Here is a 27,663-nt window from a genome sequence, read left to right on the forward strand (position 1 = left end):
TCATCTCAGTTACCTGTGTTGGTAGATTAAGAATGCCTTGCAGAGTTTTGGTAAGGACAGACAAGTTCTTCTGCAGCACTGTGAACCAGTCCTAGCATAGCTCAAGTTAATGAGGCACTAAATTACTAGAAATCCCAGTTCTTAAGCTGTATGGCTGAAATTCCTCTGTAGATGCAACTGAAAAGTCATTCAAGACTCATTAAGTATCGGTAACTACAGAAGGGTTTTGCAAGTGCTGCTGGTGACTGAGTACTGGATCAGTGCATGTTCGATTTGCTGCGTTAACAGCTGAACTGATTACGTGCGACTACTTTCATTAGCTATTTTGGTGAAACTGTAATTCTCTTTCCTCTTCCCACCTTTCATCCACTTGAAGTGGTAGCATGACTGTATCTACATTTCAGTATTGGGCTTATATATTTAACAAGAGAGTTTTTACTTGAAAGTGGCATCTGTTCTGACCATGGAAGGTTACCTGAAATTCTACTTTTTAATAACATACAGAGCACTCTCCATGATGAGAATGCAAATGTCTTGGAAAAAGCAGTGCTTTCTTTGGGTCATATCCAAAGCTGCAGTGAATTCTCACAGAATCTTACAGTTATCTTAACATAACTGCTTCCTGTTTGTAAGTGGTATGTTTTGTTCACTTTGCTTCCATTAATAAAAATGAATAGCTTAGCAGGTATGTTATTAAGAAAAATGTTTAAATAGAATCGCAGTTTCCTACTTGGTAAGAAGGAGGAACCTACTGTCACAATTCTAGTCACAAAGTATTATGTATTTCTTGAACAGTCCTTTGATACTGTGGCAATGAGAGTAATGTGAAATCTGAAAAATAATAGGTATTTTTTGTTGAGGGTGAGGGGGAAGGCTGGAGAACTTAGATTTTACTCTTAGCCCAGATGTCTGAAATAGAGTCCATGTAGACTATTTGTGTACAGGAATCTAAAAACATTCCTACAAAAGGGGCAAATGTTATGTGTGTGCATGAAGGCGAAGCTAGCAAAATATGGGGAGAAATTTCAATTTACATGTTTACATTTACAACATGAACTACCACCCTTTCGTGCTTCTCCTGTAGTCATCACATCAGTTATGTCTGTAGTTTCCCGCAGGACTTCCCTTGGTTCTGTTTTGCCTAAATCCCTTCCAAGCCTCGCTTTTCTTCACCTCCAGGACGGTAGGTACCTCCTGCCGTCGGCAAGGCTGCCGTGGCTCCAGGGATGCGCTGGCCGCCTGGCCGGGGATGCGCGTTCCCGGGCCGGGGGGGCCCTGCTGCCTCCTTAGCATCTGGATAAGCTGAACGGGGGGACTGGCGTTCTTATTTTGATTGAGTTTCTGGGAGGTGCATCTTGCCCCAACTTTATATTTTATACAGACTGGTAGTAATGCATTATCTCTCACTTTCACAGGGAGATTTTTGTTACCATTTTTAATTTAAAATGAGCTGATGCCAGTTGTGCGTAGCAGTTTACACTAGGTGAGCATCTCTTCTGTGTTGTGTATCCTTTTGTGTCTCCAGAATTTGTTGCTCCTCTTGCAGCTCTTTTGAGGCAAGTAATGGTGAATACCTTCGCCTGAGACTAAATGTTGGCCAGATTTATGCTGGTAGTGCAGGTGTACTGGAAAGCTTATTCTTTTAGCTCTGGTACATTGTTCTTGCTACAAGTGAGTCCTGTACCATATTATTTTAATTGATTTTTTTTCAATAATATTTCAATTATGAATGACATGCATTTTCAAGTAATACACTAAGAAAAACTGGTCTACTCCAGATACAGAGTTTTACTGTCTTGGATATTGACCTAGTATTTAGTGCTTTGGGGGTCAGTTTAGCCACGTGAAATATAATTTTCTGAACTTTCAGTGTAACTGGCAGGAAGGTCAAAGTTACAAGCAGCTGATATCAGATGAGAGATTAGAGTGGAAGGATAATCGGATAAAAGGGAATTGAAGAAATTTGACATTTAAATACTTCTTATAAATCTGCCTGTCCCCATGTGTCCTTAATTTCATTAGTAAAATTTGTGAAGCTTGGGATGGATCATCTAATTAGTCTAGTGAGGTATTTTGAGAGGCAATGCGAGATTTGGTTTATTGTAAATAGGATGTCTAATAACTGCTTAGATGAATGCATGGGACAGAAGGCACATGAGGGCTTGTATGTAGAAGTGAGTGTAAACTTGGCTGATCATCAGTATTTGATTTATTTATTAGTATTTTTTTTTACCTTTCTCATGTGTTGATCTTGTTTCTATTTCATAATGCTAAAAATAATCCTGAAATGGAGGTTCCTTGTTTCCTACATGGAGAAAGAAAATGTATTTCAGGAAAATGTTGGACATAAATGGAGCTGCTGCTAGGGAAAAACAGAAACTTGAGATCAACTAATATATTTTTCAAAGGGATTTGGAATAAGCAGTAGGTTATGAGGTACCTTATGCTGTCAGCTGGCTGAAATGTGCCTCACTTATTAACACAGCAGCTGCTGGAAGCAGGAATTCTGTTTACATATTTTTCTTGCTACAAGTAGGTAAAACTACATAATGAAGCTGAATTTTTATTTTTACCTTTAAATGTAATACTGTATTTATATAACAGCTTTTATTTGTGGATATGTTTTCTACTTGAAAAAATGCAGAACTCTAGGAGGAAAACTTTATATAATACATATATATATATATATATATATGTATGTATGTGTGTGTGTATGGATGTAAAAAACATGGTGATGGAGGCAAGCTGATCCGTAGGGAAGGGAGCCTTAGTTACGTCAGTGTGGTATCAGGAATAGAGAAAAGCCATATCCGCTGGAGAAGAATTGGTTTCCTTGCAACAACTCTAATCTTTCTGGAATTTGTCAGTTTTTGCTTTAATGCTATTTATAGAGCAGCATACATAAACATTGGCCTGTGTTTAGGTGAAAACACAAAGTTTTATTTGAAGTATGATTTGCTAAGATCAGATTTATTGCAGCGAGCTTTCTTAAAGGTACCTAAACAATTTTAGATTCCTTGGGAAAGTTTTGAAACGATAGTTCCTAATAATCCGGTTCAGTAAAGATGTGTTTTAGACTACGAGGCTTTATCTGTTCTGAAGAAAAGCTAGAAGTTTTTTTCTTTGAAGTTCAGGTCTGACATTGAACTTGTCTTGTGTTAATCCCCTTCCCCCTTTTCCCTCTCCTCTCCTGTGCTGCTTGAACCTTTGCAGCTCTATTTCTTCTCTTATTCCACCATATCTGTGTTCTCTTGGCTGCACCGCACAGTGACTCCTAACAGCACTTTGTTCCTCTCCCTCCTAATACATTTTGCACCTTCCTGTCATGTAGACACCTGTCAACACTAATGTTAAATTCTTTGCAGAGCACAGACATTGCATCTTCAGTTTTAGGTGCAGTATCCAAGTACATCGATACAAAAATTTGACTGTGTTTTAGACCCAGTCTCAAGTAGTTTGCTCTTTACCATCGAAGCATAGAAGTAAAGATTTGTTCTTAATGCTCTTGTGATCTTTGGGAATGTGTTTCAATTCTAATGCTGGCTTTTCTTTCCTTCCCTCTCTTATCGTACCGTTGAAATTACTGTTCACAAAGATGATAGTTGTGCTTGCTATGGATTACTGCTAAAATTACCTGTTCCCCAAGAAAAATATGCTTTGGGAGTTTCGGAGCTGAACATCCCTTTAAAATGGTGAACTTGAAAGAGCCTTCATCACTTCTGAGAGTTAAATATGTTTCTTAACAATAACAACAAAAAACCAGGAAAAGAAACAAAGACAAAAAGTCTCCCTTACCTAATTACTTAGCTTTTGGAATGAGGCTTTGTGATCAACACCAAATATCTTATGACTTATAGATTTTATGATGATGAGCAGCTCTCTCCTTGAAGAGGAACTCAAGAGACAATAGTAAGGAATGAAAATGTGTGTGCATATATTTAATATGGATACCTAAATATGTATTTGTATTCATACATATACACACATGTACACGTACGTGTGCACACACACATTGTATTACGGTCTCTAATTTTTGGGGTCGGTTGCTAACATTTTATGCAGTGAGAAGCATAACAGAAATACTTGCTCCCAATGTCTCGAGCGTAAAAGTGAAGTTGCCTGCTGAAATGACTGCAGCAGCTTTAAATACTGCTGCTCTTCTTCCAGGAGCTGTAGCCTTCCAAGCTCTCGCACAGCAAAGGGTGCGAGTTTCTTAGATCGTTTGGTAGCAAGAATTTGTTGCAGGGCATGTTTTCAGCTAAGATCACCTGCTGTCGGAAAAGCTGAACGGCCACAGCTTTTCCTGAGAGAGGTGGTGATGAGCACCTTGGGTGGCGATTAAGCAGCAGCAGCTGCTCCATGTTGAACATCTGCCTGTGCCTGTTTTTTGTCAGAAGTGAGCGTGGACTGTATTAACCCCTTGTAGGTAGTACTGGCCAGGGCAAATGCTGGTGTTCACTTAAAGGGACTTCTTCTTCAGCTAGTGGCACGTTTCTGACTTCAGGGACAGTAACGCTCAGAGGCACAGAGGCATGGCAGGTAGGGAGGTACCCCTGCACATCGGAACTACGTTTTTCTGAAGCTGATACCTGTGGGGATGAAAAGGTTATAGTTTTTCACTGTAGGGGACAAAAATATAAACCTTTCAGTCTTTAATCTCCTGAATTAAGATACTCATTTTGAAGAAAATCTGTAATTTAGCAGAAAATACACGCACAAATATCCTGTGGTTTCCAAATGCACATTTTATTTGGATAATTCTTTTAACACTGACAGTTTTGCCAGTGGCCAAGCTTATAGGAACCATTCAACACAGAAATAAGTAAACGTTTTCTCTGAAAGCTGCTTGGGATTTTGTGGTTCGCAGAAGCTTTCTCAGAATGCAGCATGACGAATGGACTTTTACAAAATGTGCTGTGCTGGCGATATTTTTGTGCTTGGGCAGCGTGAGGTGGCTTGGGAACTTCAGGTGTAGTTAAACTGCCCTGTGTATGAAGGGGCGAGAGCACGTGTATGTTTCGTTCTTTCACAATAATTTCATTGTTTGCACATGAGGATTGCACTTGTCTTCGCAGTTTTCTGAATGGAAGAAGAGAATTTCAATTAAAAGTTCCTGATATCAGCCAGTGTTGGTGTGCTAATAATAGGGTTATCTCTCTAATGCTTTTTTGCATTAAAAAAGAGATCTAAAATTCATAATGAAACCTGCAGATAAATTATGTTGTCCCTATATTGCCAATTTAGAAACTGAGGGACAGCAATTACTTGAAGTAGGTACTGTTTTTTCTTGGCTTCCGGTTCTGGAGTGTGCACTATCCTTCCTGTCACCATGAGCTGTGAATATAACTACACACAGCCTTAAATATGCTAGTGATATTGCATCAAACGTGCTTCTTTTGCAAGTCAGATCATGCAAGACTTCTGCTTTTTTTTTTTTTCCTTTCTCCTCCTTTCAGTGAATTGTCCACTCAGAAGTCGACTGGCAGGTTTTTTACAGATGGCAGAATATGTGAGGATTGCTTCTCGAGTGCTGTACGTGTTCTTGCTGTTCTGAGAGTTCCCACAGATTTAGCACTTCTATTTCACTGGCAGAAGTATGTTCAATATAATACAGCACCAAATTACTTTTTCCTTTGTTTCTTTTCATCAGACTTTCTTGTTCATATACTTGTATAACTTCTTTTTCCTTATTTATTCAACAGATTTTTTTCTATTCTTAACCTTTCTGTACTCCCTTCCTATCTGAAAGCACAAGTGTGTTTTCATAACCTTTTTTTTTTTTTGCCTCATAGGCACAAGGAGCATAATGAGAGTATTTGGCTAGTACAGACTTTAAATGTTTGTTTGCTTTTTGATTGAATACGAGTCTCCACCTCCACACAATGTAACCTAAATAAAATTCTTAATTTCTTAATTTTAATTGTTCTCTTTTTTTAATGGAAAGTAGTTTACAGTGGGTTTAAACTATCTAAATGCTTATACATATAGAGGATACGCGATACTTCTACTTAATAAAATAAAATACCAGGTCATATCACTAAAGGAGAACTAACCTCTTTGTGGAAAAGTAAATGAAGTATAAAATAAAAAGCACCGTTATAATCCTGTCTTTGTATAATGAGTTTCAAACTGATCTAATCTTTCACTTTGAAAGCTAGTTTTATGGTGTTGAAAATTACTAGTACAGAGGAGTGAGAAATCAAGCCTTGGTATCTGAGAAAAGTGAGTTTAGGGTATCTGAGAAAAGTGAGTTTAGGGTATCTGAGAAAAGTGAGTTTAGGGTATCTGAGAAAAGTGAGTTTAGAAGGGGACTCATCTTTGAGGGAAATGCCAGTGCAGCTGTTCTTCATTGTAGAACAGCAGCCAAAGCATGGGTGTCTGTCTGTTCTTTTCTTATCTTTCTTTTCTTATCTTTTGAGAGATCTTCAGTAAGCACAAGTAAATATTTTTCCAGATGTTCTAAAGAATAAAGTCTTGAATTTAGGGTCAGTTAACCTGAGCTGTATTAAAACATTTTACTTTTTGTTGTCTCAGTATTAAGGATAATTTTTATTAAAAACAAAACCAAAAAAACCTCTGCTGAGGTTTTCACTTGGGGTTTGGATGGCAACAGTTGGCTGCCAATCTTTTGATTATCAGCCTAAATTCAAAAGTGTTTTGTTTTATTTGTCACATTACTGAAAGATTATTTCTCTGAAAAGGGGGTGTAAATAAATAAAAAAAAATACAGCAAAGAAGAGAAAGTTTGACAGGCTGTGGGGTAAACTCAGGTTACATCTCATGGCCAGTTTGTAACCACTCTTTGTAGATGCTTGTGATTTTGCACATAGCAGACAAAGTAGCATTTCCTGTAAACAACACTGGAGTTTTCTTGGGTTCCTTTTATGCCGGTTAGCAGTGAGAGTATTTTCACTCTTACCGGTAAGATAACTGTTCTGGTTGACAGCATGACAAGCATTTGGTATGTGTTATTTTTAATACAATTACATATTGTTAAAAGTGTAGATAGCTCTGCATTTGTATCGAGTGTGTTTCATTTATTACAGGTCCTAATGTGGATTAAACATTTTAGTTGAGCACGCTTCCTCAGTCTTCAGTTACATTACTTTTATAGAAGAAATGCTGCGTGAGTATGTATTACGTTAGGATTGATTGGGTATTATTGTTGCATCATAGGAAAAAAAATTAAAAATGCATATCGAGTTTTCCATACCTGTCCTGGGCACATAAATGATACATATAAAGGGTTTTCATGAAGTTTGGTGGCCTGGAGTTGTTGATTCCATTTGCATCTGTGCATCTAGGTTATTTTATTTGCTGAGCCAAATTGGGTGTTTGAAGTAATGGTGCATCTTTAGTGTATGGTCTTGAAGAGGTGGATTTGCAGTTGTGTGTTTAGTTATCTCAAAATAACTCGATACATGCTCAGTCTTTCAGTGCAGCGAGCTCTATAGCTGAGCTCCTCTAAATAGCCATCTTCCTGTAGTCAGAGACTGACTGAGCCATCAGCAAACACGGAGAAACCGAGGGCGAGGTTAGTTAGCTTTTTATATCTTGGCTGTTTTAGCTTCGTCAGGTGTGCTATGTGTAGCAGCCACAACTGTCTCACAATAGAGAAGTCACAAAATCTTTTTTCTTAGGAATTGTACTACCACGCAGGATCTGCGCGGTTTTATCAGATTTTTGTGTTGGATGTATTGGCAATAGCGGTTTTCTTAGTGGAGACTGCCTTCTTTGGAGTATCTGCTTCAGTTTAGAGAAGTCCCAGGCAACAAAATTTTTGCAGAGAAATGTAAATAAGGGATCCTATAGAACAGGAAATGACATTTATTAAATGGGAAGACTTTATAGAATATTCTGTAGATGATACTAAATTAGTCTTTCTTTCTTTGGAAGTCAATCCCACGGTCTGAGTTCTGAGAACAGGTTTGTCTTCGGATCTCATGTGCTTTCCCGTATGTGCTGTCAGCCCCTTCATTCTAAATGAGTACAGCTCCCATGGAAGTTTATGAATGATTCCTTTGTTTGAACAAATCTCTATCTTTTTGTTTCAGTCTTGAGAATCTGTATCTTAATTTTTTTGGTGGTTTGTTTGCTTTTGAAATGACTTTATTCTGTGGTGCTAAGGTCTCCTAGTACTCAATGTAACTTTTTAGAAAGCTTCTGAAGAAATTGTATCATAGTTAGTATTTCCAGGCTAAAACATTATTTATCCTTCATCTTATAGAACACAGAGATTTGTTTAAACTCTTTTCTTTTTCCTCTCCTCTGCTCAACAGAATCTGTCTATGACCTTCTCCCAAAGGAGCTGCAGTTACCACCTTCCAGAGAAACATCTGTAGCATCCATGAGCCAAACAAGTGGTGGTGAGGCAGGTTCGCCTCCTCCAGCTGTAGTTGCTGCTGGTAAGCATTCTCATTTTTTCAGTTGCTTTGTTGAGGTCTGTGACATTCTGGCCAACATGAACAGTGCTGGCAAAGTTTTGGTTCTAAGAAAAGCTTGTGGAGCAGTAACAGAGTTCATTCTAGGAAACTTTAAGTAATATACATTAAAATAAACTAGATGATCTAAATCATCAGGTATTCTATGTTAGTGGTTACTGTATTTTATATAGGATATATTTAAAAGAAATTTTTTATTTCGCTTTTGTATTATGCAGCATAGGCCTGTTAACTCCTAGAATGCACTCTGTCTTCAGCTGTAACAAATACCAGTTTGGAACTGAGTCAGAATGCTGCCTGACTGAAAAACAGTGAATTCTAGCTAGGATAAAAAGTGTTATGGGAGGTTACATTTTGGGCCATGAGACTTTTACCAAACTTTAGGGAGGAGAAGAGGCCATATTTTCTTCTGTGGGGCCTGAGGAAGCTTAGTATTTAGACTGCATTCCAACATAGCTCTCTTTTGTAAGATGTTATATAATTCTTAAGCATGTGAAAACATAACACGTTAGGGTGGTATATTCATAAAACTGTCTGAGAAATCTAAATTGGTTATATTTTTTAATTGACAGCATCTGAAAGTGAGGCATGTCCTTTTTATCTTAGCGTTTTGTACTCTAATTTACTCCCAGTCGTATTTTAGGCTTCAGTCTAAAGACTGTCGTTGATCTTCCTTAAAAATAAATAAGTGAAGATTTAAAAGCAAAGTTTCGATTTGTGAGGTTAGCCTCAGTACTTTTTTGCATCTGGAATTTTTGTCAGTCCCCTGTATAGATTAGTAAACATCTGCACAGTGAGGAAAAAGAAAATGATCATTATGCTTACAATTGCTGCATATTTCTCCATTGGATAAGATTATTTGCGTAATCTGATCCCCATATTTCTTACAAGGTAATGTTCCACTCTCTTAGTTGGCCTTAGGTTGTTGCTTGAGGAAAAATATATATATATTTAAGGTGAGGATTCTGGTAGTTGCATTATTCTTTTTTTCCCCTATGAATTCATATGCATTAAATATTTATTTGAGAGCATTTCCCAGGTTTGCATGGTACAGTAATCCTGATCAGAAATTAAAATGTTTGTAGACTTGTCAGAGAAACTTTACAGCACTGCTCACCATTCATGTTTTGCCAGACTTCTTCTGAGAGAACCTGTGGATTTAATTGTGCACAGTGGAACTTCATTCATTACATCGAAAGAATTGGATATTTTTATTCATCATATTGAAAGAATTTGATATTTTTGTATCATTTATTCAAAAAATAATTTGGGCATATGTTTCTGAAATTGAAGATTTTTAATAGTCAATCGCTTCAAAGTTATAGCAGCAACTGAACCCTGCAGAAACATAGATCTAAACAAACAAACGAACAATCTCCCCCACCCTGTTACACTCTAAATCCACAGACAGAAATGAACTGCTAATTAATTCTGTATCTAACAGAAAAAACTTGAACACTTGAGATGAATGGAACTAAATGTCTGTTACCTCCAGGTATTTAGTGTCTGTTAACAGCCGTCCGGTTCCTTTCAAAAAGCTAAGAATGGGTTAAACTGCAGCACAAACAATTTTCTTTAATGAAAATGCAAAAAGTAGTGTAGAGATTTATTTGTAGACACTGGATGAAAGTGACATTCTTTCAATTAAGAACACTTTCTTAATGTCATAGATGCGGTAGCTTCGTAAAGACTTGGCATAGGCTGGCACTGAGTCTGACAGAAGGAGTCTTCATTTGTGTGTTGCACAGTGAATTGGACTGAGGAGCTGATCCAGGTTCCAGTCATCTTGGGTTGGTTCCCTGGGTCGGTTGGCTGTGTCTCCACGAATGCTTTTGGTGGCACAAGGAACAGGCGATGCAGGGGTAGGAAGTAGCAGTAGGAAAAGGTTGAGCTCTAGCTTCTTTCAGTGGCTGTCAGTTTGTGCTGGTTTAAAACGCTTACTGAGCTGTGGTTTTGGATGATTCGGTATTGTGAGGAGACAGTTTCTGGATGCTATTAAAATCTGGATCAGTAGTATTAAGTATAAGAAACTATAGTGCTCAAAGTTGTTTTTTTTTAAAAAAAACCAACAACCAAAGATTACTTTTGTTCTCATTGCTCCTGTCACTCTCCATGACAGTGAGGGCATGAATGATTGAGTCATGGTCTTTTAGTAAATAAACATATATCCCTGATGATCAGGATAATTAATCAACAGTCGGTTGTACTGTATACACCGGTAAGAAAGATATAGTCCCCAGCCCAAAGCACTGTAGCTGGTGCTTTTAAAGGGAAGTGGCTGCTTAACTCCTGCAGGCCTATATGAATACTCAACCTCATAATTTGGCCAGTGAATGATACTAGATTTTTTTTTGTGTATGTGTAACATGTTTTTTCTGCACTCCTCCACTGCATCCTTAAAATAAGTGCATTTTAGACACTGTTTACTTGGGAAACAGGTCGGTAAGCTGACTACATTTCAAAACTATAAATACAGAACAGGAGGCTGAAAAGGACAATCCCTGCTCCTTTTTCCAGTGTAGGAGAAAAGAGGAAAAAACTCTTCATACCCCAAGGATGGAGAGGATGGTTGGGTATTTCTGGTAAGTGTGAGGCCAGGCTTCTTTTCTCTTTAAAACTGGGAGTTAATCTAGGAATATGGGGACAAGCTCCAATGTCTGCAAAAGCTTTAGGTGGGGGAGCAAGAAGAAGTGCATCTACTCTTTGCAGTGGATCCCAGTGGATTGATGTATAGTCATAGTCCCCACTGCCACAAATTCCTGATTTAGGGTTGCCCATTACTGTTCTTCCTCCAGCAGACTACTGATTTGCTGTTGGAAAACTGCCACCCAGGGAGGATTCATTTTTACCGAAAGAAGGGGACTTGTGGGTCAGCGGTGCTCCAGAACTTTTCCTTTCTTCCTTCCTATTGATCACAGGGCCATAGGAGAAATACCAGAAGCTTGTTACTATGGTAGTTCAGCTGTGCTGGGGTAGTCTTGAACTTAGTATTTCTGAACTGCTGTTAGTAACTGCTGTGCAGGACTTCTTTGGAGCAGTAACATTCTTAAATATTCTAAGTTGACTTTCAGATTCCTAGGAGTGCCTCTGCTTTTCATCGAGTTTAGCTCCATGGGTTTCTTCTACAGCCAAGCATCTCCGCTTTCTCAAGAGAATAGGATACAAGTGTTTCCATAGTTGTATCATGTTTTGAGATATATAGATATATCATTTTATATTATTTTCTGTAATTATATTAGGATTGCTTCAGTATCTTTAAAAAGTTACTACCACAATTTCAAGCCCTGGCTCTGACAGTAACATGAAGCCTGGGTGGATTGGACTCAAAAATAACAGGAAGATGAGTCTGGGCTTTATGCATGTTTGTATGTTTGTATAGGAATATTATAATATATATCTTAAAAGACCAAGATCGGCTATTCATTCACTTATCTGAAGTCTGTAATAACAGAGCCCAGGCATACCTTCAAGTATCTGACATTGTACAAATAATAGGTAAGGAAGAGAGATGAACTGGGCAACCTGGAACTCCAGTATCACAAGCCAGATTGTTTTTGAAATCTTTCACTTGCTTTGTGTAAGTGTGTTTTGTCAGCTCTTATTTAAAACATCACTGTTCTTCTGAAATAGAGAAATGATAGAAGTGCAGTCTCTGTAGCACTGTAGGTAATCTCATTTACTCTTTGTTTTTTAAAACAAGGGCTAATTTGAAATGCTACTAGCACATTGCATGAGTCAATTACGGATACACTTTACTTTTGATAATGAGAAGATTATATTATAAGGAGCAATCCTAAGTGATGAGAGCTTTTTCTTATTCATGTAAGAGTTCAACACAGTTTGTTCTCTGCTTTACAAAACACAGAGTAGCATAGTATCTGGCTGAAATTCAAGTTACTTGAATCTTTTCTATCAGGCACTTTGCTGTTGGAATTTTGTTCCACATAAATAGCATTATAGTTGAGAGATATATATTGCTGCAGTTAACTTCTCTGGTTTTTTGGAGGAGCAGGATGGGCTGTTTTCAGCTGAGAAGACCTTGCAGGGGCAGACTTCTAGTTCTTCCATTTAAAATTTATTGCAATTTACAGAGCAGTTTAAAAAGTATTAAAATGGCATGTTACTAATTGGATTGTCATTAATTTGTTAATAAATGTGTATCATATTCATCAATCCAGACAAAAGGGCTATTACCCACTCTCTGAATATTGATCAGGCAAGTATAATTTAACAGAACTCTAGGATTTTGAGCTGCAATGTTCATAACCTAAGCTGCTATCTCAAGCTCTTGGTTCTACTTCTTAATTCTACTTTGGAAAGCAGAAGGGAGTAAAAGGGCATGCTTTTAGCTCTACAAACAGCGCTCTGTGTTTGCTATTTGAATTCCTAGTGTCTTTGTTCAGGGGACAGGAAAAAGAGTGGTTTCCCGGATGAGGTACCATGAACACATTAAATATGAATCATTTGACAGGATCTTCAAATGCGTGGAGAGGTCTCGCTGAGAAATGTCACTAAGCTGTGCCTGGAGGTTTCTTACATGATACAAGTATGGCTGACGCTTTAACAGCGCCTTCTTCCCAATAGCCATTGATAAAAATATGTTAAACAAGTGCTTCAAATGCTTAAAACTCAAAGTGCTAATTTAAGTCTTTTCCACAAGGTTTCTTGTTAGTAGGTCAGCACTTTGTCCCTGTATTTTGGGGACAATTCAGATGTATTTTCAGCCATTTACTTTAAACAGTGTTGCTATTTCTTTTTTTTTCCTCTAGTAACAAGAACGTTCAAATCCTCTGAACCTCAATGAAGAAACCTGTTAGAGAATCTTGATTCTCTCCTGTCATCTGTTCCTTTTTTCTATAGTAGAATCTTCTATGGGTTTGCAGGATTTTAGAATGAGCTTCTTCAGCTTGTTGTTGATCTTTTATGCTGCTTTCCACTTTCCACAGAATTGAATATATCCATCTTCCATATTTTTCTCATCGCTCCTCAAGATAGTATTTCCTGCATCATTTCCATTCTGACAGTTTCCAGTTCTTATCTCAAATTGAATTCTCCACAAAAAAGCAGTGTTCTTGCAGTAGTAAAGGGAGAACAAATTTTGTGCCATTGAAATGTATTCACTGAACTCTTTTTGCATTCTTCACATTTAGATACAATTAATCTATGATGTATTGAATTTTCATGGCCCAAAACAGCTACATTTGTATCCTGAGGAAGTATTTGCTAAATGATGAAATCTTTACTTTTTTTTTGGTCAAATCATTTTGTATTCCCCTTTAAATAAAGGGACAAACTGTTTGTCCGAAATAGGAATAATTAGCTATTTTTGACCGAAGAACTGTTATTGAAATACTTGCTATAAGCATTTTGTTACCTTAATTATGAAAATAAGGCTTTGCTTCTCAATTGCTGCTGTGGAGAAATGAATAACCATTTGGATTGTCTGTGGGTAGAGACCAGGTGCTGAGGGATATGGCTAATATATCTATATATTTTTTTTACTACAAAGATGAGGCTTTTTGCGTCATTCTCAAGCTAAAAATTCTAATAAAGCTTCAAAATGGAAATTGTGAGGTTTTTTGAATAGGAAGAATCTGAATTCTTAATTTTTGTTTTAATCAAAATATTTTGTTGGTTTATCATCCATTAAAGAGTTCTTCTTGTTGATACAGAAATAATTACGTTGAATTTCAAAGGGGATATCAATGCCAATATTAATTCTGCTATCCGGGGTTTATAATAGGGTTTTCTCTTCCCTCACCCCCTCTTCTGGGAGGATGCCTTTCAAGGCTGTCTGTCTGCCTTGTGCTTGTTTCAGTCTCCTGTCAAATACTTCTTTCTTACAGAATTAGTTTAAACTAGATCACGGTGCTCTTTAGCACTGCATCTCCTTGTTGTTGTGTATTAGTACAGTGCCCGGGCCACTCTGGCTTCTTAGCAGTAACATAGACGTGAACAAGTTTAATGTTTTAAATGTTACTCCTGAAAATAATGCACGTCTGGCTCTGGAAAAGCTATCATGAAGATATTTTCATTAGTTTAGGATTGGCCAGTCCTTGATTTAGGTATGGGACAGTGAAGGCAGGGAGGAGATTCCTTCATCATCCTGAACTGGTGAGAATTCGTGCCTGGGAAATGCTGAAGAATAAGACTTCTCTGATAAAATTAACACTCTATGGAAACTTTTTGACAGTATTTGTTCTCTGTAAATACAATGGTTTGGGTTGTGGGTGGGTTTTTTTTGTTTTTTTTTTGTTTTTTTTTGGTTTTTTTTTTTGAGTAGATCCAGTCTTGTTCAGCTTAGTCAGCCAGATAGTTAAGAGTAAGCTCTGATGGGGAAATTGCATGGCTACTGCTAGAGAAGAAGTACTGAGTCTGAGATAGTAACCCCTTCTCAGAGCCAAAGTGGATTAGCTCAGACTTTGTGCCACGCTCTGACTCAGCTTCTGATCTGCATGGAGCAGACTTTTCTTATATTTGCCTATAAACAATCGTGTAGATGTACCCTCGTTCCTCTCTTTTTTCCAAATTAAGTTTATTTTCAATCTTCCTGATTCTTACATAGCCAGTAAACCTCAAGTTTCCAGAACTACTCAGTCAGACATGAGCTCTTCTATTGTTCTGACAGATTCTTGGTGGCAAGTTCTTACGTTAAGTGGCTCATATTCTTGCATGAAAGAGGTTTGAGTATTACTTTGTCACAAGAGAATTCCTTGTTCTTTATTGAATAATGAAAAAACAAGTAAGTGAAGGGAAAAAGAGAACAACCTTAATGTGCTATTATTTGGGCATCTCCTTGCAGTGGCAGCATTAAAGACTTCCCAAAGGCCAAGAGAATTTCATAGTTTCTTAGGAGAAAACATAGATCCAGAAAACAAAAGAGCTGTTTCTTAAATGGGATGTTCTTTGTTAGATCTATCAATCAAGATATCATCACACAGTCACTCTTTCAGGATAGCTGGTTATGGAGGGAAGCAGAGGAGATGACAGGCGAGAGCTTGAAGAGAGCAGCTGAGGAGGCCTGGAGTTCTGACTTGCTTGTGCATCTGATTATCGCTCTGAGTGGGAAAAATCTAATAAATGGAATTGTTGGGTGTGAGCCACTAACAAAAGTTCCACTTAGATATCTAAACTGAACTGTTAATTTGGTTGATGTCATTCCTAGTAAAAATAGATTGATTGATGTATTTACGCAGATAATGCACTGCTTGGTTCAGCATGTGACTATAAAGGGAATTTACACTGTTGGGCTTAATGTAAATTAAATTAACCTACCTATTTTGAATCTGAGTGCTTTTAATAACTGGTGAATTGGATTGCTTTATTATATTTGCTGGGATGCTAGTTTTTTTTCTCTATTAATACACTTAACTTGCATTCTAGCTCCGCCATTCAGAGGCAGGCATCGTGTGGTGGGTTGTGTGACAGTGTCTGTCAATAGTGAAGACAAATAGTGCCAGAGACACTTAACCCATCCAATCTCACCCAGGGTATAGGTCGGTCTTGTTTTCAGACTTCTTCATAAGTCTCTTTTCTTTCTTTCTTTTTTCTTTTTTTGTTTTGTTTCTAAATAGTGGATTGATACTGATTTGAAACTAAACTCTTTTTTTTTTTTGGAAAAGTTTTTGACTTTACATGAGTAATACGAGAAGAAGAAAAGTAGAAACCCAAGTTTGGCATGTGAGGTGTTGAAAGCAGGTTTGCAGCCACTTTGTAAGTTCTGGTTTTTACCTTTAAAACCTTTGGCAACATAAAGGTTGATGCTGGAAATCTTATGTATAGAATCTTCCTGGTTTTGTTCTGAAATTGTTCTTCCATGTCCAGTGGGTCTGCAAATAAACAAATTAACATACAGAACTTTTATCAAGAACATAAAATGTTAGATAAATTAAGAATTCAATAAAGGGGTATATTTTGTGTATTAAACTTATACAAGACCTAAAACTCACCTGTGTGGAGAGTTTTCAATTTTTTACAATGTCTTCTGAACATACCGTAGTGGATTGCACAGGATGCAGGCTAAATTATGAGAAATACAGCAAGTTCTTTAATGGCTTGTAGTTTGTAGTGGCCATTCATGCACAGGTGGCTGGAAAAGTTATAAAAATAAAAAGGCCTTCAATTCATTTGCATTTGCAATCTTGAGCTTTCCAATGTGGGAAATTACTTGCCTTATTCTCTAGCTGCAATTAAGAAAAGATGTCATTAGAATGACGTTTGTTTCTTTCGGAGGATTTGGTAATCCTTGTTGTATTGAAGTATCTCTTCGGAAAGAATGAACAAGCATTTCAGGATTGTCTCCATGTGAATTTTATCTAAAGACAGGACTTCCTCAATGTCAAGTAGTGATATATATATATATATATATATATATTTTTTTTTTTCCTCCCTTTCAGACTTTTTTTTAAAGGCTGAATGCCTTGTTTGACTTCACAAGATGATAGGATATAGAAATATGTCATTGCTTTAGTTGATAATCAGGAGGTAATAAATTTTCCTTGTACAATGGTTTGTTATTGAAAAGAAAAAGACTGCACTGATTTGCTCATGGGGATGCTCTTTGCTCTGTGTTCCCTTCTCTGATTTTTAGCAGCATGCATTTGTGTCACATGCGTGTTGCATCACTTCTTCCACTGCCTGCTTTTTGGCTGCTTTTTGTTTTCAGAAAGAACCTGAATTATTTAGTTTCTTGGTTGTGAATGTAATTTTGTTCACTGCCTGAAAGTAAGGTAAATGTTTGGGAGCAGTAAGCACCCTGCTTGACTTTTTGGGAAGCAAATGTACAAATGACTGAAATGAATAACTGAATACCATTTCTATGAAATTTAGTCTTCCCACAAATAGTGCAGAGTTATTTTTGTTTGTATTCTAAACTCTGGCACAAACCACTTAGTTTGTTAATTCTTGGTTATTTTTAGTCTTTCATTTGTGCACTACAGAGTTGGTTATAATTAATGTGTAAATTATGATGTCTAATACAGAAGAAGAAATTCCCTGTATTGAACTGACTGCTTTGTACCATTCTGCCTGTCTTAGCGAAGAAAAATTTGTAGGACAGGCAAAAAAATCTGAACTACTTATTTTAACCCCCTTATTTGGTATGGAGACAGTAGCCAAGATGGGTTTAAGAGGTTTAGTTTCAACAGTGATCAAAGTTGCTCTAACATGAAAGTACCATACTTCTTAACAAAAAAATGAACTTGTAATGCTGGTGCATGTTTCATTTATGATACTGTGCCTGCATACTTGCTGTAACATGCACTTGGCTTTTATTACGTGTTGTTATTCTGAAGTTATTTTTAATTCTGAGATTGTATTAAAATCTTATATTCCATCTTAGATTTCAAAATGTACATACTCACTTAAGCTATATTTATACTTGTGGCTGCAAAGCACTGTTAAGCTGCAAATGAAAGAGCCATATGTGACAATTCTCTAATATGTGTCTAAAGAAAGTAAACCACAAATGAAAGCAATGCTTAAATAGGGAAAGGCATGTGTATGTTTTCACTGTAACTTGGTAGACTATCAACCAGATGTACCCTTCTGATTATATTTTCCCTAGCCTATTTTGTTTATTTTGCATGTTGGGGAAAATTCCGTTGTTAGGTCCTCAAAAAAAAAAGGAAACACAAAATGCTTTCAGCTTTTAAAGCAAGATCAATCAAAATTCAATACCAAAACCTTCATTGTGAAGGGTTTTTTTTTTTTTTTTGTGTAGCATATTCAACCAAGAGATCCCCATTGTGTGTCAGATAAACACATATTTTGTTCTGGCTTTACAACAAATTGATAAAAACAAAATGGGAGCCATGTAAAATATGTAGTGCTTTATTCATTATAGTAACTTTGTGAAGTTACTGATTTGGTTGATCCCACTTATTTATGCACTTTTTAGTTTAAAAGAAGATAAGTTGGCTAAAGGCCTGCTGACTCCGAGAAAACATAAGGTTACTCCATTTTTAGTATTTGCGCAATTTGAAATGTTCATAACGGTTACTAATTTATCCAGAGAAATATATTTTGTATTTGTGTATTTGTTATTCTGATATAGCCAGCTTATTTCATTGGCTTTAATATTTGTCATATTTTCCTATATATTTTTTAGTTGTTATAATAGAAAAGACACTGGCCTGTATCTACTTTATAACACTTAGATATTTGTGGATGGTACTGGCATTCATTTGAGCATATTTGGCTACAGAGAAAGGAAAGCCATGATCGTTTAGCCTGATATTATTGTTTCTATAATTTGATTTTATTGATGTACAGGAGTGTCTTTTGATAAGTGAAGGAGAGTATAACCAATTTGTAAAGGACAGTATTTGTTTCCTTATGTGTGTATATATGTATATGTACATGCACACACGGGCGCTGTCTAGAAAAAAAATGGATGAGATATTATCTTGGGAACCTGGAAGCAATAATGATTGCAATTTAAAGTACTGCTAAATGCTGCACACTAAAAAAAAGAAAAAAAGATACTATTAGCAGCTGTTTTAGCCTTATGCTGAGAAGTATTTTGTTTAGTGACTTTTTTTTTTTTCCAGGAAAGTGAAGGAAAAATGCAACTGTTGGATTTTTGGACAGGATATACTTTGAACCATTTGATATGCAGGGTATGATCAGTGCTTGGCAAACCTATTCCAATGCAGACCTGTGTATGAATTGCAACTTTAAGTTTTTCTTATAGGTATTTTAAAAGACTTTTCTAAAACATTTTCAATTTTTGCTGCAAAAAGATAATCTTCGTTATTAAACTCTCTATAGGAGGATCAGTCTTCCAATTCTAGAGCCTTGCTACCTGGTTCAACGTACACAATTATTTCCTTGTCAAAGTCTTCTCATGGACAGGAAACCATGAGATGTTCATACGCTGTATTGTACTCTGCATGATATTTCGTTTCGTCTAATAAAAAAACCCCACTGATTTTAAAAAGAGGAAATACTGCTATTCAGTAATCCAGTGCTGCAGCTTTATTGCTGTGTGCTTCATGTATTCTATTTGCAAACATTTGCATGCAGCATATATGCTGTATGCATGCTGCATATTTTATTTGCAGTTGAATGTGTAAATGCTGAATGGAAACTAATGCTGTTTTAACAAAAGAAGGTAAACATCTCAAATAGCAACAATCTCTCGCAACTCAAAGTGGCTGCAAATCAGCTCCTAAATATTGTCACTGAAATTAATATCTAGATTTAATAGTTCTTACCAATCCTATATATGTTTTTGAAAAAAAGCATTGCATTAATGCATGGTATAGAAAGGATAAAATTGCCTTTAAATTGGAATGCAGTTCGAAGTGACTGAATTGTCCAATTTCAGCCACTATATTTGCCAAAGAACAGACTGGAAAATGGAACTGGTATCATTCAGCTATCCTGCTTCCCTGGGAGATTTTGGGAAGGGACTTCTACATGGATAAGAGCAGAGTAATTTATTGATAAACTGTAATCATAACTAATTTTTTCTTGGCTCCAGTTTGAAATAGTTGCCTTTAATTTCATTTAGTTCAGAAAAGCTTTAAGAAACAATATCTGTCTAAATCTTCCTTACCATAGATCACTGATTGCTCTTGTAATCCCAAATAGGTTTATAGGAAGGTTTCCTGAGTTTTATTGCTGGTTAAATATATGAATCATAGCTGAACATACTTTATTCTGTTACTTTTAAATTGCTTGGACTGGATAAAATAGTTCAAATGTCTCAAACCACTTAGATTTGACAGATTTGTATAATAATTCGAATTACTTTCTTTTAAAGCCCCAAACAACAAAAATGATATCTCATGTTTCTGTTAACAAAATTAATAGTATACTAGTAATTAGTTGAACAGATATTTTCTATAATATTTCAAGGCAGGTTTGTTTCCAAGATTAAATTGTTTCTATAGTTTTTGTTTATCCCATAAAGTGTTGACAGCAAAGCAGAAATACAGAAAATAGCCTCACCCCTTTAGAAAGCCTGAATCTGACTAGAAGCTTGTTATTTATTCCTCAGTGAACTACAGTTAAATAAATTAAATAAAAAGGCCCATGTTTGTCTTCTTACTACTTCCTCTGAAACGTTTTAGCCTAGGCTTTTTACTGATTTGTCCATAAAAAGTCTTCAGTGGAAATGATTATGCTGCTCTCCAGAAATCTTCAGGGTTTTGTTTTGATCATTTACCTGTCCCTCCACATGTCTAAAACAGATTGATCTGTAGGACTTCCAGAGAAGTCAATCATGTTATTTAAAGTTCTCTGTTTGATACGAACGTTTTAGAGGTCTGTCCCAAACTCTCTCTGTAAGGCTGTGACTATATGTTTAAGGGACCCAGCTAACAAATTTCAGTAACTCTAATGTAGAATCCCAGAGACTGAAAGAGTCAAATTTCATGTCATCTTGTATCAGCATGTCACCAATACAGATATTTCATCCCTATTTTGAACCTGCAAAATAAACAGCTATGTCATTGTGACTGATACCAGTTCCATTTTGCCTACCAGCTCAGTTGATTTTATATTTTATTTCTCATTTATGATGGAATAATCAGCAGCTCTTTTCTCATTTATTTTCTCATATTTTTATTCCAGGATTTGCCTCTGAAGCAGGGAGTGTCTGCATTAAAAATGACCTGTAGTTCTCTGCTTCATAGGTTAGAAACTTATTTTAATATTTCATGGCTAAGCACAGTCCCGTCTTTTTCCAAAAAAAAAAAAACCAAAACAAAACCTAATAATAAATGGTTTAATTGGCATTGAATGTGGACTATAAGCATTTTACATTGGGGCTTCCATTATTTTAGATGAAATGGCTTATTCAGAAATAATTAGTCCAGCTGACACAATGAAAGCTCTATTTACTTGCAGCCATTTTTATGAATTAACTATAATTTTAAAAACATTGATTGCAACACAATGCATTAAGTCTTATTTGGACATTTCCAAAGCACTGTATTTGTTAGGCTGTATTGCTTTAAGCATTTGCATTCTAAAACTTACCAAATTCCAAATATTCATTGGGGGAAAGAAATCAGTTCACAAATCACTTTATTTCAATGGGACTGCTATAGCCAGCACACACAGAACCATGTGTCTTGTATTTACTTCTGAATTGTACACCGCAGATGCTTCTTCAGCTCCTTCCTCTTCCTCCATGGGCGGTGCTTGCAGCTCCTTTACCACCTCTTCCAGTCCTACCATTTACTCTACCTCAGTCACCGACAGCAAGGCTATGCAAGTGGAGAGCTGCTCCTCAGCCGTGGGGGTAAGTAACAGAGGGGTAAGTGACAAGCAGTTAACCAGTAACACAGTCCAGCAGCAGCAGTCAACGCCGAAGAGACACACAGTCCTGTACATCTCACCACCACCTGAGGACTTGCTGGATAACAGTCGGATGTCCTGCCAGGATGAGGGGTGTGGATTGGAGTCAGAGCAGAGCTGCAGTATGTGGATGGAGGATTCACCCTCCAACTTCAGTAACATGAGTACCAGTTCCTACAATGATAACACTGAGGTGCCACGTAAATCACGCAAACGAAACCCAAAGCAGAGGCCAGGGATCAAACGTCGAGATTGTGAAGAGTCCAACATGGATATATTTGATGCCGACAGTGCCAAAGCGCCTCACTATGTCCTTTCTCAACTCAGCACGGACAGCAAAGGCAACTCAAAAGCAGGAAATGGGTTGGTATCTACATTTTTTTTTAAAGTTCTATCACCATGTGTAAAAACAAACTAATAAAACTTTCTGCCCCCCTCCCCTCCATCAAGTGTTCTACTCAGGTTCTCACATAAATCCCTTCCCTGCCCTTCCCTTTTGCGTCCTAGCCCATGAGAAGTTCTCATTAGATTTGCAAATCTGTGTTAGAAGATAGAACTAAACTTTCCTGCAACGATTGGACACAGTGCTGATAAAATCATCTGTATTTTTATTTACATTCCACTTATAAAATGGCAATTAAAAGGTTACTGTATTTAAAAAGAAAGGCAGAAGTGGACTGGACACATCCCAAACCTTGCAGTGTTTCAAAAAAATACCTTGTGCAGGATTTTGTGTGAGGATTTCAGTCTGCAGTTTATCTGCTTCTGTTTGTCTCTTTCTCTATTTATCAAATAGAGAGAGTGATAGTAATAGAACCTAATGGCTTGTTAAGACTTCTCATCATTTAAATTAACATATCCTTTACTTTTTTAAATAAAATGTTAAGATTATATGCTGAGCCAAATTTTGTTTTTTCTTGTGAATTCACTTCTGTATTTGATTTTCAGAAATAAATCTCTAATCCTGTTTCTCTGTTTGCTTCTGGGTTGTGTGCATGCATGTGTCTGTATGTGGGCACGCCTGGGTGATGGTCTCATCTCTGCCACTTCGCACTGTTCACTAAATGCATTTCAGTAGCTGCTTAACGAAAAAAAATGTCCATCAGTTTACAATGATGTATTGAGATATATATTTTTTAACTTGTGGCTTATTTAGTACTTACACAACAGTCAAGTGGATAGATTGGGCTTTTCTTTTTGATTTGGGGGGGGGTTATTTAGTTTTTGTTTTTATGTACATGCTTGCAGTATGTTCTAATGTTCATCATGGTAGTGGTGAATGTTAAAACTTGACCGATGGGAAGTATTATGAACTTCTCAAATTCCAAAGGGAAAGAGCCTGGAGTCTGTGTTCCCAGGGTCATTGCAGTTCCATACTTAAAATTTCACTGTGAGAAACTGATTCCGAGAAACTCTCCAGAGTGTGCTGCTGCTTCCTGATATAGCAGATACATCATTTGGAAAAACAGAGTTAGGCGGTAACGGCAGAATGGTTGGTACACTCACCCCCTCTTTTCCCCTTAGACCTTCAGTGACAGCAAATGCAACGACAACAGGGGTTTTTTTGGTGCCTCTTTACAGCAAATGCCTTAAGTGTGCCTGAAACTGTCCAGCATCTCCCACTTTCACCAGTTGATAATAATAACAGTAAAACATTGGTACTTGATTGAACCTAAGATGCAAATCAGTTGCTTGGAACTAGAAAAGTGGTTCCACCGAGCACAAAAGAAGTCAGTCGTTCAGTTACAAAGGCAAAAAACTTTATCAGAAGGCAAGAACTGTGTGATCATAAATGTAATCTCTAGACAAAAAGGGGAGTAAAGCCTGGAACGATAGATATGATTTCTAATTTAAAAGATCGTGGAATCTTTTATTCCCTAAAATATTAGGGGCTAACCAACACACATTATAAAAAAGATTTTATGCTCATCTAACCTTGCATTTTGAGAATACTGATGACAATATTGATGACTGTGTCATAAAGAGTCTAGATTGAAATGCAGCAAAAATCTGATGTAGTAGAACTGTCTTTTTAAATAAAAGCTCTGGGATAAGAAATCGCTAATACCTTAAAGTAGAAAAGTTAATTTTGCAGTTAGAATACAGAGATTTAGCATTACAAATCTAGGTCACAGTAGTGACTAGATTTTTTTACTTTCCAGTCTGATGGAGTACAGCCAAGTGAGTTAATTTATTTTTGGCTTTAAGAAAAAAGCAGGGAAAGAACACTTGCTAATTTGTGAAGTGGAAATAGTGTTTGCCTCAGAAGAGGCTTTTAGTTGTCTTTCAGAGCTAGAAAAAAAGTTACTTCTGTAGAAACTGTTAGAATTTATGAAAGCTTTCTTTAAAAGGTTTGCATTGATGGAGATTTAGAGGAAAGTTTCTCGTATTTCAGTCATGCTTGGTCTCGCTTTCACTTTCAGTTCATTTGGAACAGCTGTGAAACAAGTGCAGGACCAGACAAACATTAATGTATTAAATCTAGTGTAATAGCAACATGGATTTTCACTTTTTTTTCCTTTTTTTAAAGAAAAGAAGTGCTAGCTTTGAAGGAGACGTTTTCTGGTAACCATTTACCTAATAAATAATTATTTGTGTGTATGAAATATTTTTTGCTATTCATATGTACTTGGATGTTACTAGTATAAATTGACTAAATTAAAAGACTATGTAAATGATACAGCCTCATAATTTGAGGAGAAGGACCAATGAGAAACTCTAGTGAAGGCTTTCCAATTACTTTCACGCATTTATAATCTGATTTAAAGTAACCATAATTTCAAGGTTCTAGAAGGAAAAGTTGCCAATAACTGATAAGCAACATCTCTTCACACAAATATGATGTATAAAGTATTAGTATCTTGGCAATTAAGATAACTTGGGTTTTAAGAGCAAAGGAGTTTCAGGAAAGCATTGAAAGGCCAAAGTATTAGTGTTACGCTGTTTAAAGTCTTGCATTTTGAGTGTTAAAAGTGAAATTAATTTTGCTGCCTTTCTGACTCTTCCCTTCAAAAGTCAATAGTATCTTAGTCTTCTGCATTGATCTGTTTAGCTGGAATTGGCATGTGTGACAAGGCCAGAATGAGCAGTCCACATGATGTATTTCTGCTGTACCTTCTGCTGTGAAATTACAGTACGTAACCTGCCTAAGTAAGGCAAAGACAACGCGAATTCCAGGCTCGCAGTTCTGAATGGTGTCGTTGCGTTCGTAGTGGCTGGAGTTGCTCTGCATTCCTTTCCAGGTTCTCTGTGGGAAGCTAATAGGTTTTTAGTTGTGTAATTTAAAATTCTGAATAAGAAAAAGAGAAGGCATTGATTGAAAGCTAGTAAATGTATTTCTTTTAATTGCTGGAGTAATGGAGTGAATTGGAGTAATGTCCTGACAGGAAATACAGTGAAAGCGATAATCTAACAAGCTTGAATTCAGTTAGTGTTTTTGTGTAACTTGCACTAACAGAATACGGTGCTGTTCGTTACAGTTTATTTAGTATATTGCAGGTTTTGTATATGCTGCATAGGAGGAGAATTTTATCTGTTTTATTTTCTTAAAAGGAGATATGTTTTATATAGCCTGTTTCTTTTTCATAACAGTCTGTTCAACTAGGCTATGGCTGAGTGATGTTTTGTTATGTTTTGTTTTTAACATGTTTTTTAATAATCTTTAGTCTCCACATCTTTTCTGTTACTATTGAGAGCAAGCATACATGACGATCCAGATTTGGTCAGGGAAGTACCCTGAGATCCTGTGCGGTACTTGGACTGAATAAGCTGTAGGCTCACTGGGCAGTTCCAGTCCTAAACGGTTAACCTTCCTGAACAGAAAAAAAAAGGATTCGTACAACCCATGAAACCTCGTAACAGCTCACCAGCCTGCGTTTCAACCCTTTTTGTTACTGATATTCAGAGGTCTTGCAAGGTTTGCTAAAAGTAAGAGCAGGACAAATGGGATATGAATTGTAATACAGTCAAGGGACAAGATCTCCATCATTCCCTAGAGTAACAGAAGGCCCTTTTGTAGGAAAAGCACTGTTAAACTGTGCTTTGGGAATGTTTGTGTGCTCTGAGGCCTTGTGCTATTCCATTGTGCAGTGGGAGTTTTAGGAAAGGTGTCAGGATACGTTTACGTCAGCTGGTAATTGGGAAAATAATGCTGTAGGTTACTCCAGCTTTAAGGTCAATGAAAGAGCCGTGTAGTGGCAAAACTCTCAGCAAATGATTTTGAAGAAAAAAGCATTTCTCTCACCATTTTCCCTCGGGAAAAAATCCTGGATAAATTACTTTTGTATGTTGCACATTGAAAGAGGATTTGTTTTTTAGGCAGTTCATACCTGTTGTTTTAAACTGTTTTCTTCAATCATTAAGCATTAGAAACTCCTTTTTGGCAGTAAAAATAAATGTTGCATTCTGCATGAACTCATTGAGCCTCTTCCTGTCATATTTGCCATGGCATGTTTATATTTGCTAATAGTAAATGTCTTTACTAGACCTCAGTTCAGGCTGTACATGCAAAATAGTCATGTATAAGGTCAGGAGTTATACTCCCTTTTGCTTTAAAGTAGACACAAAATTGATCAATTACAAAAAGTTGTACTTTGGAGGGCTTCTTCGTTCAGATTTTAATTATGGAACTGATCACAAGATACAGTACACTACAAGATACACACCTGGGAAGAAACTGTCTTTTGGCATATACTGCAGCTTTAAAGTTTATGCAGTTATGTCAGTTCTTTTTACAGTAATCAGTTTATTTTAAGATAAATTTATCAATCTGTTTTGATAGAAATTAGCATTTGAGTTTGCATCGATATGCAAGTTCAGGAAGAGACAGGCATGAGGCTGTTTTCCTATTTGAAGTAGTAGTATCATTTAACCTTAAATCCATTCTGTGTGTGTGTACATACATTTGTAACAGAAGTGAAACAATTTATTCAGTGAATATCAGGCTGTATCATATGCTATGAAAATAGCAGGTTATAAGCCTGCTTTGGTTTGCTAACATATTTCAATGCTAATTGCTTTTCCCTTCGTTTATGTTCACTCTCTGAAAAGCAGTTCCTATTTGCAGTGGATGGAAGAGGCAAGGAAGCACCGTTCCTCTTCATCCTGCAGGTTTTCTTCTCTGTCAGAAAGAGAATTCTGAAGTTTGCTCTTAACTATAAATCCTCCATTTGCTAATATACACTCTTATCTTTTTAGCCTTTCTGTGATTTAGTTTGCTTTCGTTGGGGAGCTGCTTATAACATCTTTTCAATGGTCTGCTTTGACTTCTCAGAGCATCAGAGGGCCAGAAAGGAGCTGGAGGGAAGAAGACGCCAATGTTGTGTGGTCAGTATCCTACTAAAAGTGAGGGGAAAGAGCTGAAGATAGTGGTACAGCCGGAAACCCAACACAGGGCTCGTTATCTGACTGAGGGCAGCCGAGGCTCAGTGAAGGACCGGACACAGCAAGGTTTTCCAACTGTAAAGGTAGGCTGTTCAGTAATAATCGATGCAGGAATTCCTTTCCAAGGGATACTTTAGTAGAATGGGAACTGGTTCAGTACAAATAAGGCCTATAATTTCCATTTTTAAAGGAAGGGGGGAGGCTTTTCAGTCTCTTCACTGTACTGTAGTGCTGTACTGTATCTTGTGCCGGTACAAATAAGTCTATTTTCATCATGAAGTAACAGAAAGCAGGAATTTTTATGTCAAGAAAATAATTGTATCATCTGTGATGCCCACCTTGACTACAATTACACGAACTGTGTGTAAACAGGTGGACACTTGAAGCATACGTAAGTGGCACAGTACAATACTGCAGCTGTTAAATTGCTGCTGACAGTGTGGTCATCGTTATGTCTAGTTGGTAAGGACATAAAGCTCGGTTTCACTCCAAAAGACATGTAAAAGTTTTTTCTCTAACAAGTATCTAAATC

At 36.8% G+C, this 27,663-nt stretch overlaps 1 protein-coding gene across 5 annotated transcripts in view; it reads left to right on the forward strand.

The window, feature by feature from the left end:
* Positions 1–27,663, forward strand: part of NFAT5 (nuclear factor of activated T cells 5) — an 81,570-nt gene that overhangs the window by 20,094 nt on the left and 33,813 nt on the right. For 2 of the 5 annotated variants that reach the window (XM_064519873.1, XM_064519874.1), the window contains exons 2-4: positions 8,280–8,405; positions 21,554–22,112; positions 27,022–27,214. In XM_064519873.1, coding sequence (XP_064375943.1) covers positions 8,280–8,405; positions 21,554–22,112; positions 27,022–27,214 — 878 coding nt within the window. Of the gene's footprint in view, positions 1–8,279; positions 8,406–15,824; positions 15,938–18,991; positions 19,061–21,020; positions 21,083–21,553; positions 22,113–27,021; positions 27,215–27,663 lie in introns of all 5 variants that reach the window. The other 3 variants (XM_064519877.1, XM_064519876.1, XM_064519875.1) reach the window with 3 other exon arrangements.

The sequence above is a fragment of the Dromaius novaehollandiae genome, chromosome 13 (genome assembly GCF_036370855.1).
Source record: "Dromaius novaehollandiae isolate bDroNov1 chromosome 13, bDroNov1.hap1, whole genome shotgun sequence".
In the NCBI taxonomy this organism is placed as follows: Eukaryota; Metazoa; Chordata; class Aves; order Casuariiformes; family Dromaiidae; genus Dromaius; species Dromaius novaehollandiae.